This window comes from Cavia porcellus, unplaced genomic scaffold (assembly GCF_034190915.1).
Source record: "Cavia porcellus strain 051 isolate PalLab524CR breed Dunkin Hartley unplaced genomic scaffold, mCavPor4.1 scaffold_26, whole genome shotgun sequence".
NCBI classification, from domain to species: domain Eukaryota; kingdom Metazoa; phylum Chordata; class Mammalia; order Rodentia; family Caviidae; genus Cavia; species Cavia porcellus.
The window spans coordinates 5,103,859-5,119,700 of record NW_026947509.1 but is presented as its reverse complement, the minus strand read 5'-3'; the positions used below and the strand labels follow the sequence as shown (position 1 = coordinate 5,119,700).

General features: G+C 43.7%; 1 protein-coding gene across 2 annotated transcripts in view; it reads right to left on the bottom strand.

Moving 5' to 3' along the window:
* The window catches only part of Aida (axin interactor, dorsalization associated), a 28,980-nt gene extending 13,388 nt beyond the window's left edge, over window positions 1–15,592 (bottom strand). The window contains exons 1-2 of one of the 2 annotated variants that reach the window (XM_005008678.4): window positions 15,275–15,592; window positions 7,348–7,417 (exon numbers count right to left, since the gene is read on the bottom strand). In XM_005008678.4, coding sequence (XP_005008735.1) covers window positions 7,348–7,417; window positions 15,275–15,384 — 180 coding nt within the window. In that variant the 5' untranslated portion in view covers window positions 15,385–15,592. Of the gene's footprint in view, window positions 1–7,347; window positions 7,418–8,800; window positions 9,060–15,274 lie in introns of those variants that run through there. The other variant, XM_063236682.1, reaches the window with a different exon arrangement.
* Between the last annotated feature and the right edge of the window lie 250 nt (window positions 15,593–15,842).

Sequence of the window (15,842 nt, the reverse complement as noted above, 5' to 3'; positions counted from 1 at the left end):
CAGAGCAGTAGCACATTTTTGTGGTCCCAGCTACCTTGAAGGAGACAACAAGGGGATCACTTGAGCTCAGTTTGAGGCCAGCCTGGAAACTGGGGATCTCAAAACAAACAAACAAAAACCAAAACACAGTTCTGTTTCAGAGTGCTTGCCTAATAAGTGTGAGCCCCCAGCTTCAATCTCCAGCAACAAAAAGAGAAAAATAGAGGGAGAGATCTCTAATTCTCTTAGTAAGTTAAACTATCTTTCTTTCTAGCATCTTGCAGATTTAAGAAAAAGAGGAGGCACAGGATTCAGCTGAAGGAAAGTGAGTACATACTCTCTCCTACTGTAACAAGCCACGACTAACCCTAAATCCAGTCTGCCTTAGTGACTGACAGCTGTAGATATAATTTAAGGGGTGCTGCACACAGCTGTTATGAAAAACGATATGGAGTTTCTTCAAAGGATAGAAATACCAGAACTCCCCTTATTACCACACCCCATGTGGTACAGGCAATGGAATCGGTGAGTTCCAGGGACCTCTGTACCCGGTTCAGTGCAGCACGAACCATGACAGCCAAGACGTGGGACCAACCTAGGCAGCCAGCGACAGGTGGATGGGGAAAGAAACTGAGGTATGCATACACAAAGGAGCATCACTCAGCCACAGAAAGCAAGCAAGCTTGTCACCCGACACGACCTGGAAAGACTGGAGGTCACGTGAACTAAGCCAGACATAGAAGACACTGCACGATCTTGCCGTGCAGAACGCAAAAAGGCTGAACTCGTAAAGGCTGCGGGCTTAGTGGTGGCCGCTGAGGCAGGAGGGAGGCAGCTACGGACAATAATAATGCACTGCACCATGCACTGGACTCAGCCAATAGAAAGGGCTGTGAAGGTTTTTATCATACAGAAATGAGAACATTTGAGCAGGGGTGCACAACTCGATTTCAAGATGACATAAGGTGTGCATTGCCCAAACACCATGCCACCCCATTATTTCTATATGTCAGTTAGAAATTATTTTTAAAAATAGAGAAAATTCAAAGAAAGGAAATGAAAAGGGTTTCCTAGCAACCTTTCCCCATAAGCTTCATCTTCTCTTCTCTATAAAACCTGAAACCCCCTAAGACATAAAAGTAAAAATATCTGAAAGTCAGCATGATGGTACAACTTAATTCTGACTTATGATCAACCCTGATCTGCTGGAATATGTAGGTAATAATAGGTAGTGCTTATGGTGGAACACATGGCACAGCTCGCAGTCAGGTCTGTTCAGTGAGTGACCGTAACTGACAGGACGTGGTCACTGCTCTCGTGTCTCGAGTTCTATTGTATGAGACAACACGGAATCACTGAAATTCAGAGGCAGACACTCAGTTCTGTAAGGCTCACCATGAGCCATGGTGTAACCTAAAGAAGCAGAGCAAGATCTGCATTGAGAAACCTTAAGACCGAGTGGGTTCTAGAATGAGTTAGAAAATCATCGCAGCCCCACAATCCACGGTCCTGAGTGGGAAGCAAAGCAGCGCTTGGGGTGCATCTGAGGCACACTGAAAGGAATGGCCTCCAGCGCCTCAATGAGGAATCGGGGATTACTGCGGCATCCAGTGACATGGAAGGTCTCTTCTTCAGTTCAGGCCACACTGCAATCCCAACAAATGGGGAGGCTGAAGCAGGAGGATTCCAAGTTCAAACCTCACCTGTATAACTCAGCAACTTAAAAGGATCCTGTCTCAAAATAAAAAATAACAGACAGGCCAGAGATGGAACTCAGTGCAAACACCTTAGGTTCAATCCCTAGTATGCCTTTCTCCCAAAAAAGCATTCACAGGTTGAAATATAAAAGGAAAAAAAAAAGGCAAAATCAGATTATTTCAAGTGTTCACATGAGAGGGAAAAATGAAAAGGAGATTCACAAAAGAAATCCTCAGAGAAGACAGCTGAATTACATCCATCAAGACATCTAGGTCCTTCTCAAAAAGGTGTTTCTGAAGGCCCTACAGGGACGAGCTAGTGCATGCAATGTTTGCAAGGCCTGCATAGTGTAATATTCTGAAAAGGGAAGGTTTTTCTGAACGCACTGTTGACCTGACAACGCCCAGTAAGTGGGATCTGGTAGTTTCTCTGGCTTTCTTTGGAAGGTGACTGAGGAGCAAAGAGGAATGAGAAGTAGCACCTGCCTGAGGGCTCAGGTAAGTGAGCACTGGGCACCACCAGCAGGATGCCAGTCCCAAGAAGCCCACTGCTGAGCCGGCCCAAGCTCACCACCTCCGCAACCCTACAGTTCCCGTGTCAATGCTTACGCGGAACATCTCATTCGTCCTGAAAATTTACATTGGGAAATGACGTGTATACACAGTAACTGCAAAGGATCCATGTATTCACCCACTTTAGCTACAGCAGCAGCAGCCTTTGCTAGACATAACCCAGCACCTTCAGTCGTGGTGCTCAAGTCCACCCCAGTTCTGATCGTGCTAGCCAACAGCCTAAGCGTAAACACCACCAGTCAGAGTGACTACGAGTGCGTGCAGCACCACAGCTCTCCTAAGTGATTCGCAGACCTTCGCCCTTTGTCTTCCCTGGGGCCCCCACACAGACGGCACACTGCAGCACAGAGGGGAGCCACCTGCCCTGGCACCTGCCATGCGGCGCCAAGCACCTTACAGCACGGCCCCGAGCTGTCCCTGCTCTTGTTCTCTTAGTAAGAACCTCGTCTGCACCAAGACACATGAATGGGTTTGTCTTTAAAAATAATAAACTTCTTTCTCCTTCTTTACTACAAAACCCATTTGACTTCACCCTTTTAATGTCTAAGATAAAAATGCTGCAGATTAACCACTATTAGACCACTGAGAAACTAATTTAAACACTTCTCTAAATTAAGTAGAAGCAACAGCTTTTGACAGAAATGTACTGAACTATGGCAAGACACCAATAGGCATTATTCATAACTATTTTAAGGCACCATACCCGAGCCCAGTATTAAAAAAAGAGAAGCACTATCATGTCAGCTGCGGCAAAAGCTGTTAACAGATGTGGAACTGACTGACCCAAATCAAGTGCCTGGCTGAGACAGTTCTGCCCTGCATAGGATAGCTCAGAAAATGGTTAGGAAGCACAGCTGCATGTGGGAGAGCTGAGCACTGACAACTAATGTGCCCTAACACTAGGCACCAACAGTAAATGACAATTAACTTTAGAAAGAAAGGCTTCAGGAAAGCTCAAAGAAGGGCGGGAGGTTTAGCTCAGAGGCATCAGTGCCTGCCTGGCAAGTGCAGGGTCCCAATTCGATTCCTAGTACCAAAAAAAAAAAAAAAAAAAAAAAAAAAACAGAAAAGCAGCTTAAGGAAGAGATGGCTACACGTGGACAATTAAAAGACCAACTTCATTTTGCTAATAATAGAAGGAAAAACCAATTTAGAAACAACAAAGCAGCACAGCTTCACTCAGTCTGGGCTTGGTGCTCTGTGTTAAGCAGCAGTCATCCTGCCTCACTGGGGCCGGCGAGGAAGGGTGGGGGAGACCCCAGAAACATGAAAGACACACGCAGTGCTGGGGTTCTCAGGCCATCATATCTGACTCAAAACGGGAAAATTTTCTAAGCATCCTGAGACAAGAAGTTCTTTTCTGTCCAGAAACTTACATGAGAAAATCTACTACACCAAAGCAGGAATTCAGTGGAAGGAGAGCTTTGGCAGCTTTTCCTTGGCTACTAAACCCAGTTTTCATAATGACAAAGCTACTGAGAACTGAAACAAAAGCTAAGTGGGCTAACCATGAGGGAGGGTGAAATAAGAACCCAGTCTTATTTTAAACCAGGAACCTTTTGAGAAGAGGAAGAATAAACACACATCTGCAGTTTTTACACTGTCCAAGACCAGTTAATTGATGTAGAATAGCACTTATACCATATAGGTCTTTAGATTTAAAAACGATGTAAGTTATTCTTCTGAAAATTAGGATTTATCTTAACATAATCTTGAATAAATATCACTAATCTAAGATCCAACAAATCATTTATTCATCAAATATTTTTGAGACCTCAAAATGAGGTAGACAGAAAAATACTGCACAAAGAAATATGATTGGTTTTTTCTTTTTTAGAAGAAAGATCTAGCAAGGTCCCACAATTCATTAAATGGTTAGTGTAATTCGAAAACCTGTCGCTGCTACCAAAATATTGATAATAGTGAAACTATAAAGTACCTAATTTAAAATAGAAAAAAACAACAGTTTTGCTAAGAAAAGGAAGGAATATTCTTGATTTTCCTATTTTGAGAAAAATACAATTGAGTTTTTTCTCCAGCTCCTGTACCAGGCATAGCATGTAATCAATTTTACAGATCCAACAGTTTGTATCAAAATCTCCCATACCATGTTCTGTGGAATTCTACACACAGTGAGACATTATGCAAAGGGGAACATTCGAAAGCAAACCTCAAAATACTGCACAAACTCTTTAAATTTGCCGAGGATTTAGCTCAGCGGCATAAATGTCTGCGTGGCAAGTACAAGGTTTTGAGTCTGATCCCCAGTGCCAAAAACAAAAACAAAAGTCTTTAAAATTTCCACGTACACATTAGCATAGTGAAAGAAAGGGCAAGTCACAAACTGGTCAAATAACATCTATTGTTTGGAACCAACATTCCCCAGAATATTGGCCAGAATGTGTCTTGGAAGATCTTTATTCCCTAATTAGTTATTAACTTGGGGCCTCTTTTTCTGTCTCTCACATTCAGGTGAGGCCTATGAATCTGCAAGGGTTTTTGGTCAGCAGTGGGTGCTCCAATTGTATTTTTTTTTTAATGCAACTTCTAAATGCATTAAATCCAACTTGTCTTCTACTCATGGTGCAGTACAGAGCAGCCTGAAGGCCTCCTCTAAGACCAGGAGGCTCAGCCAGTCAGCCTGGTGGGCCTCAGGAATCTTACACAGCTGAGACAGAGACAGGAGGTGTAGACCACACCCCAGTAAAGGTCCTGAAAGGTCACTCTTGTAAAGGTCACTCTTGCGGTTCTCTAGCCCCAGTTTCACACACAAAACAATTCAGGCCCTAAGCCAGAGGCAGGGGCAGATTGCACTGACTCCGAATCTCAGCTTGCTCCTCTAGGTTGCACTGCTTCCTGGCTCGAGAATTTTTGTTTTTGTCTTTGTTTCTGAGTTCGGGGTCTTGCTATGTAGCTCAAGCAGGCCTTGAACTCATCCTGTATCCCAGGCTGGTCTTGAACTCTCGACCATCCTGTCTCTGCCTACCGATTGCTGGAATTATGGATGTGCACCACCACACCCTGCTGGTGTTGCTACCAATGAGAAGCTGAAAAAAAGACAAAGAACAACCAGGTGGCCACTGTGGGACAGCCACAGATTAAAGAACAAGCAGCTCTACCAAACATTTTCAGAACAACTAAGAAAAGGCTCAGTCTAATCACAATGCAAGGCTCACTTCTTGATGATATTTGTGTGTATACAATTTTATTATGTTTGGGGGGTCAAATCACTTTCTACTTGAGGCCTGGGCTCACAAGTCTTTACTCCTAAGCAAGAGATACCGGCAATAAAGCACAGAGGTAACTCGAGGCAAACAGGCAAATAAAATAGGGGGACATTATCTTTTGTTTAAATTCCTATTTTCAATTTCCATGTTCATAACACTCATCAGCGACTAATCTACTTTGATTCTGTTCATCAAAATTTAGGCACTTTAAGTCCCAAATCTGTGATGCTTGCTAATGGCAAACCAAGGCCCGTGTGCCACAGTGCTCAGAGGCCTCTGTGCTGACGCACAGCCAAGGGACTCGGCAGCCAAGCATTAGGAACTGTTGTTTTTCTAAACTAACACGCAATATTCAGGTTTCATTGCAATGTTGGCACTTTATGGTTTTTGTTGTTGTTGTTGTTTTTGGTCTTTTTGAAATAAAGTCTTGCACATAGTTTAGACTGGCCTCAACTCGTGGCAATCCTCCTGCCTCAGCCTCCCAAATGGAGGAATTACAGGTGTGTGCCACCATGCCCAGCAGTGTTGGCACTTTGAAATAAATAAGTGGGCACCTTAAGTTTGGGCACTCTGTCTCTAAAAGGTTCACTATCACTGGTACAGCCTGTTCCCTTCCTTAAGCAAATCAGCTACTTTCTCCATGATAATTATTTTTCCAGTGCTAAAATTCCAAGTCTCCTAAATCTGTTGTGGATAGTAGCAATTATTAAGGGAACAAGAAAAATACGGTGTTAAAATAGCAACACGATTTTTTTAGAAATACAAAATATATGTAAATTGAAATAGAGCCTAAATATTTTAAAATGTAAAGAGACTTAAGACTTTTTTTATTACTACCTACCAGATGAAAGCTTGCTTAACAGGAGCTGGCTCAAGCCCGGGGGAAAAGGTGGGAGCTATTTCCTCCCACTTCTCACTCTTTGGCTTCTTTGAAGGAGCCCATTTTCCACAGTCTCTTAACAGTTCAGGCACTGGACCTGACACACAAAAGGTCTAATTCAAAGAGAAAACACCACCTAGCCATTTTGCAACTTTGTGTTCTGATTTTGCTGACAGATTTGCATGCCAAATTCTTGAACTTTTTTTTCAGTGATTTTATTGGTTTGTTTGACAGTAAGTAGCTAAAGTCCCTGGTGTGGTTTATACATTGTATCAACTTGAACAGTTTACAAGTTTAACTCACAGTCTCAGCAGGGAGCTAGGGCTGTTCTTTCTAAATATCCTCATTTTGGGCAAGAGGAGGGCACAGAGAATTTGGAGGAGGGCACAGAGAATTTGAGAGTGCTACATCTGCCCTGGGGGGGAGGTGTTTTGACCTGTATACAATTTAAGGGAGGAAGAGGCTTGTTCTCCTTCCCTTTTTTGCTCTGGCTGCTGCCTTTAAGTGTTGCTCCTTTGCCTTGCCTTGGAGCCAGCTTATTATGGACTGAAACCTCTACAAACAGTGAGCTAAATAAACCTTTCCTTCCTTCACTTTGGGTGACTGGTGTTTTGTCCTAGCAACAACAAAAAAGTAAAAGTAACCAACTCAGAGTTGAGGAGGATGCAGTTATGCACAGTCCTGCTTTCCCAACCAACTTACAGGAGCCTATGCCCTGGGCTCCCTCCTCCACAGAGCAGATGGTCCCACCCAAGTCAGCAAAGCCTTGGGGGCTCAGCAAAGAAACTCATCAGGTGATGAGTTACAAGGTGTTTCCAGAACACCTGGTCACTATTGTTCAACTAAGCAGAAGTGCTTAGTTGGTTAGTTTTTGTATGTTCTGTTTTGATTTATTTGTAATTTTTTCTTTTTAGGTTTCCTTTTTATTTTTGCATAACAGATGAACCCTCTCCACTTGGAATTGGTATATGTAGAGATTATTTTGTGGTACCTTTTGTTCTTCTGTGAATTCAGAATTATTGTGTTGCGCTTGGGCCTCTTTTTGTAGATGTCTTGCTAATCTGTAAGGAGAAAACACTCTTTAGAAAGAAAGCAAACAAAAACTGCAACAAGGTAAAAAAAAATTAAATCTTTTAAAGACAGTGAAGCACAGGATTACTTTGGTCTGTTTTCAAAGTACTTATCTGTGTTATAGTTAGAATCAAATTCTTTATACAACCATGATGAAAATAAAATACAATGCCTTCCATACCATTTCACTGGGAAAGATTTTGGTTCTTGGTAGTAAAAACAGAACCCTCGCACTGGAAGGAATCTCAAAGGGCATCTATTCCAACTCCCTGCAGCACGCACCAGTTTCTTCTACAACCAGCCATTAAGTTGTCCAGATTCTGCTTAATGCTTCCAGTGAGCACCAGTAACAGTATCAACCACAAGAGTTTTACCCCCCTACTGTTAATTTTTTGATTAGTTCTAACCCAAATTACAGCCATGACAAAGCTATGATCTTCTTATCAAAATATACTTCTGAAAACTTTTCCCTGAGAATTAGAATATTCTTCACTAATCAGAAACATAAGTACATATTTTGTCTAGTTATCACACTTAAAAACAACAGGTAAGCCTTGGATGAATTTTTTACGTTTTTCTTTTCTTTTTTTTTTTTTTTTTTAAGACAGTCTCCCTTTGTAGTTCGTGCTGGTCTTAAACACACTATGTAGTTTTTAGGCTGGCCTCAAACTTACAGTAATCCTCCTGCCTCAAATACTAGAATTATAGGTGTATACCACCATGCCCAGCTAGGATGAGTTTTAAAGCATCGACCTGTTAGTCCATTGGTGAGGGTCCAAAGCTATGTCTGAGACAATAAAAATGAAAGGACTCTTACAAATAATTGATACAAAGACTCTTACAGGTGATCAACAGATAGCCAATTTTGGCAAAAATTTGAATAACTGTCTCCAAAAATGTATGAAAATATCCAATAAGCACATGAGAAGATACTCAATATCCTTAGTTGTGGTGGACTAAAAACTGGTGGTCAACTCATACCACTTGTACCTAGCTGAACTCAGTGAGCGTGGAGCTGGGTGTGGAGGCCCACCTGAGGACTTGGCTGGTAGCATAAAAGGAGAACTAGAGGGGAACTGGAGGAGGTGTGCTGTTGCTGTCACACTGACTGTCCTGAACTCAGCTGTTACCATTGGAGGAGCTGGGGACCTCACTGTTACTGAGGATGGCTCTCTCTCATGGGGCACACTGGTCCTTACTTTGAGCATTGACTCCTGGCAGGAAGGGAAGATGGTGTGCTACTGATTCTTCCAGAGAAGCCTATCACGTTGGCTTTCCTGATAGGAACTCGGCTGTTCTCATTGTGGGAGGGTCTGCTCCTCACTGTTGCAGAGGATGGCTGCCGTTCTCTTCTGGGGAGTTCTGGTCCTTACCTTGAACCTTGAGTGTCACTTCCTGGCTCCCATGCAGATTCCTCAGCCTGCTGGTACAGATCCTTCATTCCGCTGATTTAGACTTTCTAGCTTCCAGCACTGACCTTTGATCCTTCCTTCCCAGTGCAGATCCTTGATACAGACTTGCGTGAGACACTGTCATGGGCTCTGGGCCTCCACTGGAACTCAGGGAAGACATTGCCATGGGCTCTAGGTCTTCTGCTGGACTCAAGTAGGACATTGCCAAGCAATCCAGGCCCTCAGCTGGATTTCTGAGGTCTCTAATGTGAAGGATAAATCTTCCACACTCTTTTGCATTTGACTCTTTGGGTGAATATTATAAAATAATCTTATAAATTAGATGTCCTGTATTAAACTGTTTCCCTTGCAAACCCTGACTTCAATATTAGTTTTTTTGTTTTTGTGTTTTTTTGGTACCGGGGATTGAACTTACAACTACACGCTTGCAAGGCAGGTGCTTATGCCGCTGAGCTAAATCCCTGGTAACATTAATCACTTGAGAAATGCATATCAAAACTATGAGATACCACTTTGTACCCACATGATGCACATAATTTTAAAATCAATACAGAGAGAGGGAGAAAATAGATGTTGGTAAGAATGAAAAAAACTGGAACCTTTATACATTGCATGGAAATGTAAAATGCTTTGATTCCACCCAATATGGAATAAAAGTCTTAAGTATATAACTCAGAACTGAAAATACAAACTCATACAAAAAGATGTGTACACATATGCTTACAACAGCATTATCTGTAATAGCCAGAAAGTGGAAACGATTAAAATGCTCTCCACTTGATGAACGGTAAATAAAATGTGTTATACCCATTGAATGGAATATTAGAAATTCAGGCAACCTGCTACAAGAATAACTTCAAAGTTTGAACATTATGCCAAATGAAATAAGCCAGGGGAAAGGGATTACATATGACATCATCTTACATGAAGGGTCCCGAATACTTCGATCCTGACATAAAAGCACACTGTTGGTTCCCCACAAAGGTGGAATCTGGGGTGGCTGACATCAGGTATAGGGCTTCCTCTGGGGACGATGGGATGTTTGGGAGTCAGAAGTGGTGATGGTTGTGCACAGTGTGAATTTGCTAAAATGAACTGTACTGCCTATTTAAAACTGAGTGTTATGTTATATGATATTTCTTATTTCAAGTATATTGTGTTATCTGGGTGGGCAATAACAACAAAAATACGAAGGGGAGCAAGTGTGACCCTTTCTACCAGCGGTTTAAGAGGGCAGTTCCTGATGTTTCCAGAAAGCACATCCTCAAGGGTCAGGCATTACTCTTGATGACTTCTACCCAATTCATGGGATGTCTGCAGCCCATATCATAAAGCAAGAAACTACTACCAAAAAATCATCACATTCACCAGGCTCATATCATCAAGTTACACATCAAATTGCTTCCACCCACTAGCATCTTTTCTCCTAAAGCTGAAAGCCTCATATTTTTTCCTAAAATTTCATAGATTCCCTTTTCATAAATTGTATTTAAGGAACAAATGCAGCTGTCGTCCTTGTCCTGGACTCCCTCTGTAACTCTTGCGGGGCTCTACCTAGATGGATGCCCCCCTGGGACCCGGAGCCTGCATATTTAGCAACGTCTCTCTACATCCATGAACTCAAGGGAATTTGTAGTATGACAGTTTCTATGCATCATTTTTTCTATACGTAATGTGTTGATAGTGGTTATCAACCTACACAGAGTTAATGTTGGAAGAAAAAGTACAGCTCTAATGCAGCTCTATGCACAGCTCTACTCCTGTGCAAATGCTAATCAATAGAAAGCATGCTAAATTTGAACAGATCCTGTTTTCAAAAATTAGGTAGTGGACTGGGAGGTTGCAAAAATAAAGGATCTCAGACACATGATGAGCCCTTACAACTCAACAGGTGAAAGATAATCCAATTAAAACAGGCAAAAGATATGAAAAGACACTTCACAAACAAGAGTTTGAGTCCCCTCTACATATGAAACAACACTGTGTCATTAATCATTAGAGAAATGTAAATTGAAAGTACAGTGAGGCACATACTTAACTTACTTAGCATGCCCATAATCAAAAAGACACTAACATATGTCAGCCACGTGGAGAGACAGGGACCCTGACACACGGCTGGTAGAAATTCAGAACGGCATATCCAATTTGGACAACGGACAGTTTCTTTAAAAAAAAAAACTGAACATATGTATGACCCACGTAATACATGCTCCAGTAGTTCCACTTAACAAATGCCGACCACGAGGAATGAAAACATGTCCACATAAAGAACTGTATGTGGAAGTGCAGGGCAGTATCGCTGACATAATCAGAACTCCACAGGTCCAACCACATGAATGAACACACATGTGCTGTCTTCATAATAGTACTCAACATTGAAAAGGGAAAAAGCACCGGTACACACAAACCTTAAAAATATTACACTAACTGGAAAAAGCCAGATGTGAGAGATCACGTACTAGGGAACTCAAATTCTACAGAATGTCCAGAAGTCACAACTACAGGGATATAATGTAGATTAGTGGCTATCTGGGGCTACAGTGGGAACAGGGAGTGACCACAAATGGGCACAGCTGGCCTTTAAACAGAGTTGATGGAAATGTGCTGAAACTTGATTGTGCTGACGCTTGTACAGCTAGGTGAATTTTTTTAAAAAATCGTTTTGTACATGTAAAATGGATGAATGTTATTATATGAAATTATACCTTGACAGAATTGTCTAGAAAACATTACACCTAGGCAAAAAGAAAAAAATTTATAAATCCACAAAAGATGGTACCATTTCTTTCTTTCTTTTTTTTTTAATCAGTACCAGGGATCGAACTCACAACCATGCACTTGCAAGGCAGGCATTTATGCCACTGAGCTAAATCCCCAGCCCAAGACTGTACCATTTCAACACAGAGACCCAATTATGTTCACTGAAGGAAAATTTACCCATATCAGGTAAGTAAATAAAAGGTGAGACATCTGTCAAATATTCTTTTCTGGAGACCCTACAAAGATGCCTGCAAGCAAGGGGGACTGTGCTCAAGGGGGAGGATTTTTTTGGGGGGTGTTCTAAGACAAGGTCTTGCATGTAGTTTAGGCTGGCTTTTTATGTGGCCCAGGCTGACTGGAACTTGTTGGGGATTCTTCTGCCTCAGCCTCCTGAGTGCCAGGATTACAAAGGTGCGCAGTGCAAGGGAGCATTTTCAACACTTTAAGCACATCAGCAAGTCTCTGTTGGAAACCTACACAAACACCAAAGTTACCACTACTCAAACTCTGTAGTGAAGGACAAGTTTTCCTCCCAATCTGTTCCAGGATAACACAGTGAAGATACAGTTCAGAAAACAGGTGATGTCAAGTTGCCACAATGTTTCAAAATGTTTGGCTTGATGTCTTTCACACCAGCTCCAATCTAGGCCATACAGCTCAGCCACAGGGCCCAGGCTTCAGAGTCACGTATGTTTAATAGGTATTTATTGAGCATCCAGGTGCTACAGAAATATGTCAAGATTGATTCAGTGAAATGCTTCACTGGGAACAACAGTTCCCATTCCACTCTACCACATCCAGGAGCAGCACAAGTGGGGGAGCTGCAGGAGGTGGCCTGCCAGATGGAGATACTTTGCAATTGGTCATGTGAATTTTGACATGACGATTTAATTTGACATAATCTCTTTAAATGTTTCAAAAACATTCATGCTTCCACAGCACACCCCTGAATTCATTCATTAAAACTGAATATAGTAATTTCATAACACCTAAGGAAATAATCATGTACTGACAGCCTGGCACTGAACAGCAGAGAACAGAACAGAGCCTCCCCACACTGCCCTCCAAGAGCTACATTCCAGCAGAGGGGAGAGAGCTGCAGAGTGTGTCTCAGATAGCCAGACACTGGTAAACAAATGAGGCAGCATGGAGCAGGTGTGCTAGACTGAGCTAGAGGAAGCAGGGAGGAACAGGAGGGTTGGCAATTTTCAACAGTCTGGCCACAGAGGGCCTCGTTGAAAAAAAGACATTTGGACACAGGCCAGAAGGAGGTGACCAAATGATCCAAGCAGATAATGAAGGGAAGAATGTTTCAGGAAAAATACAAAAGCCCTAAGGCAGAAGAATGCTTCAGGAAATAGCAAGGAGCAGGGAACAATAACCTTCCAGCCTTCAGGTACCCAGTAGCTGCTAGTTGAAAATGTTCCATTATACTCAAGCACCTGGAGGGCAGAAATGAGGTTACCTTCTGTGCCCAGTCCTCACTTGCTCAGTGATGAAACTGTGTAAGCTACATTACCCTTACATTCTGGCACACAGATCCCAGCCTTCATGAGCATAAACACATCACTTAGGCCCCCTGGGTTAGAAATCTCCATCTTAAGAAGGTCCTCCCTGTTCACTCTCCACATCCAGTCCCTGCAGACACCCAAAAGCTTGTCAGTACTGCTCTAACTGCTCACATCATTACAGGGATCTCCAGCTGGTCTTGGCTGCAGCCTTTCCTCCAAATAACTCTTTCAATCAGAATGGCAATCAGCCTTCACTCTCAGAATACTAGAAAGTTTCATACTCAACTTCATTTTATGTGTTGCCTGTATGTTTACAAAAGTTAAACTAATCACCATGTGCTTCTATTGAAATTTAACACTTTTTTAACAATAATTGAGAAACTACTCTGAATCATGAAATTCAGAGGTTAGTACTGAGAGCTAACAATGGATTCATCTGGGTGCCTTTATTCTCATTCAGATGTTTCCAGAAATTCCAACTAAACAGCTTGCACACTCTACTTGCCTTTGTAATTTCAATTAGACATGGTATTCTTCACTTTCCACTAGGAGGTCTGCTGCCCAGTGCCGACAGCTGCTGGGTCCCACACCATGGCAAGAGGCAGGTTTGTATTTCAGGCGGTTTTCATTAACACACGCAATGAGGATACAGGGCTGTCTAGCTGTGTATGTAGGGTATGTTCTTCTGCAGTGAAGGAATCTTGAAATTTGTTGCTTTCTTTACAGAAGTATCCTATTGATACTTTGTCCAACAAAACATCTTCAACACTTATGTATTAGAGCAACAACAGGATTTGGAGGGAAAATAGATCCCAGATTTCAGTGGTATCATTTTGTGACCCTGAGTATCATGTTTAACATGGGTTTCAGTGTCCTCGTTTTGGAAAATAAGAATAATCATATTCTCAAATGAAATTATGTGTAAGTGCAAAATAATTGGCAGTAGCTGTTAGGCACATGACCCAGAGCACAGTTGTTCTCAAACTTTTTTTTAAAAAATACTGGCAATTCAAAGTCAGCACAATAGGGTAAAGAACACCCACACATCTAAATCAATGGTCAAATAGGTTTTTCTCATGCCTGTATCTTGTAATCTGCACTACTTTGAAGATAAGACTACACAATATATTAACCAGTGTTATTCTGTTTTGTTTTGAAATTCTGTATCACTGTTATTATTCTTTTTTTCTTTAGAAGTATCACTACTGTGAGGAGGTGATAGGAGTTTTGATTTTCCAAATACCAATTGTGTTCTTTTCAGAAGTCACGAAGTGGAAGGCAGACTTTACCCACACATGGTTTCAAACTGAGAGAGAAGCCTCAAACAGTATTTTGCTTTAAACCAAGAAGTAATTAATGGCAACAGTCTCCAAACAATAGCGTTTTCCCAGGCAGTTCACGAGAAATGTGCAAGAAACCAGCCAACTTTATATGCATATAAACCTTGTCTTTTAATTTTAAAAGCAATCCTAAAGTTTCTGAGGGGAAGCCTGAGAAAGAAATCAGACTTAGGTTGATAAAGGAAACTGGTACTCACACGCACCCTGAGGCTACACACAGTACACAGGAAAAGAAGACGGAACCCTGGGAGGGAGTGGCGGCTTCTGTGTGAGCTCTATTAATTCACAGTTTGCTCTCCTCAGTTCACATCCTGCGCGAACTCCACCCAGAGCAGCCGACCGAGGGGGTGGGTGGGACCAGCCTAGCAAATAACAGTCCCAGAAACCGAAACGAAATCGAGGAGGAATTGTGAAAACCAGAAAGGGTGGAGGAGGAGGACGAGAGGGTGGCCTTCTCTTGGCAGGCCACGCATGCCTGGCCTTCGCTGCCTCCGGGGAAGCCCCCTCCCCTGAACTGCACCCAGCTCCCCCCTCCTGTACACAGGGGAAGACGCAGCGTGAAGCCCCGGTCCCTGGGGCGTGGGTGGGGAACACACGAGTATTCCGCAGAGCCTGAGAACAAGGGGTGGCACCTCGGCAGAGGCGGAGGGCAGCAGAGAAGAGGGCTGACTGCGGAGCGGGCACTCCGAGCCTTCGCGCAGGCTCTGCAGAGGGGCCACCTGTTGAATGGACCTCCCCAGTCCTGCCCTGCCGCCCAGCATCCCCGGCCACCCCTACGAGACACCACGGAGCAAGGGAGGGCGGGCGGCCAGGATGTCACTCACATCTGATACTCGTCTATCGCCTCCACCAGCTGGCCCCAAGAGTCGAAGTCGGCGCCTCTCCTGAAGCTGGCGCCCCAGCGCTGCAGCAGACTGCGGGTCCCCTCCGACATGGCTGGCGCCCGCCCCGTGCCGCCCGCCCCAGCCCCAGCGAGCACGAGCTCTAGGGCGCCATCCTCCCTGGGCCGGGCCCCGACATTAATGGGGCCAGAAGCAACCGCCACGGATGCCGCCGCCGCCCGCCGAGGAGCCGCCCAAGCCCATTTGCCGCCACAGCCAAACTTTGAGGCTGCGGAGCAGCCGCCCCTAGGCCCCGCCCCGCCTAGGGCGAGGCCGCCTCGCCCCGCCCCGCCGCCATGCTACTGCGCGGCCTCCCTGTGAGCGGCGCTCGGGCACCCAGGCCTAGCCTCTTTGGGGACGCCACCGAAGCTCAGGTGGGAGGGTCGGGGAGCAGATGCGACAAAAGACAGCTGAACAGAGCACTCTGAGGGGCGCCGACCCTTCGGCGCTCACTGTCGCCTCGACAGCTAGCATGGCGGCAGTCACGTGAGCGAACCCCGGCGCCTGCTTG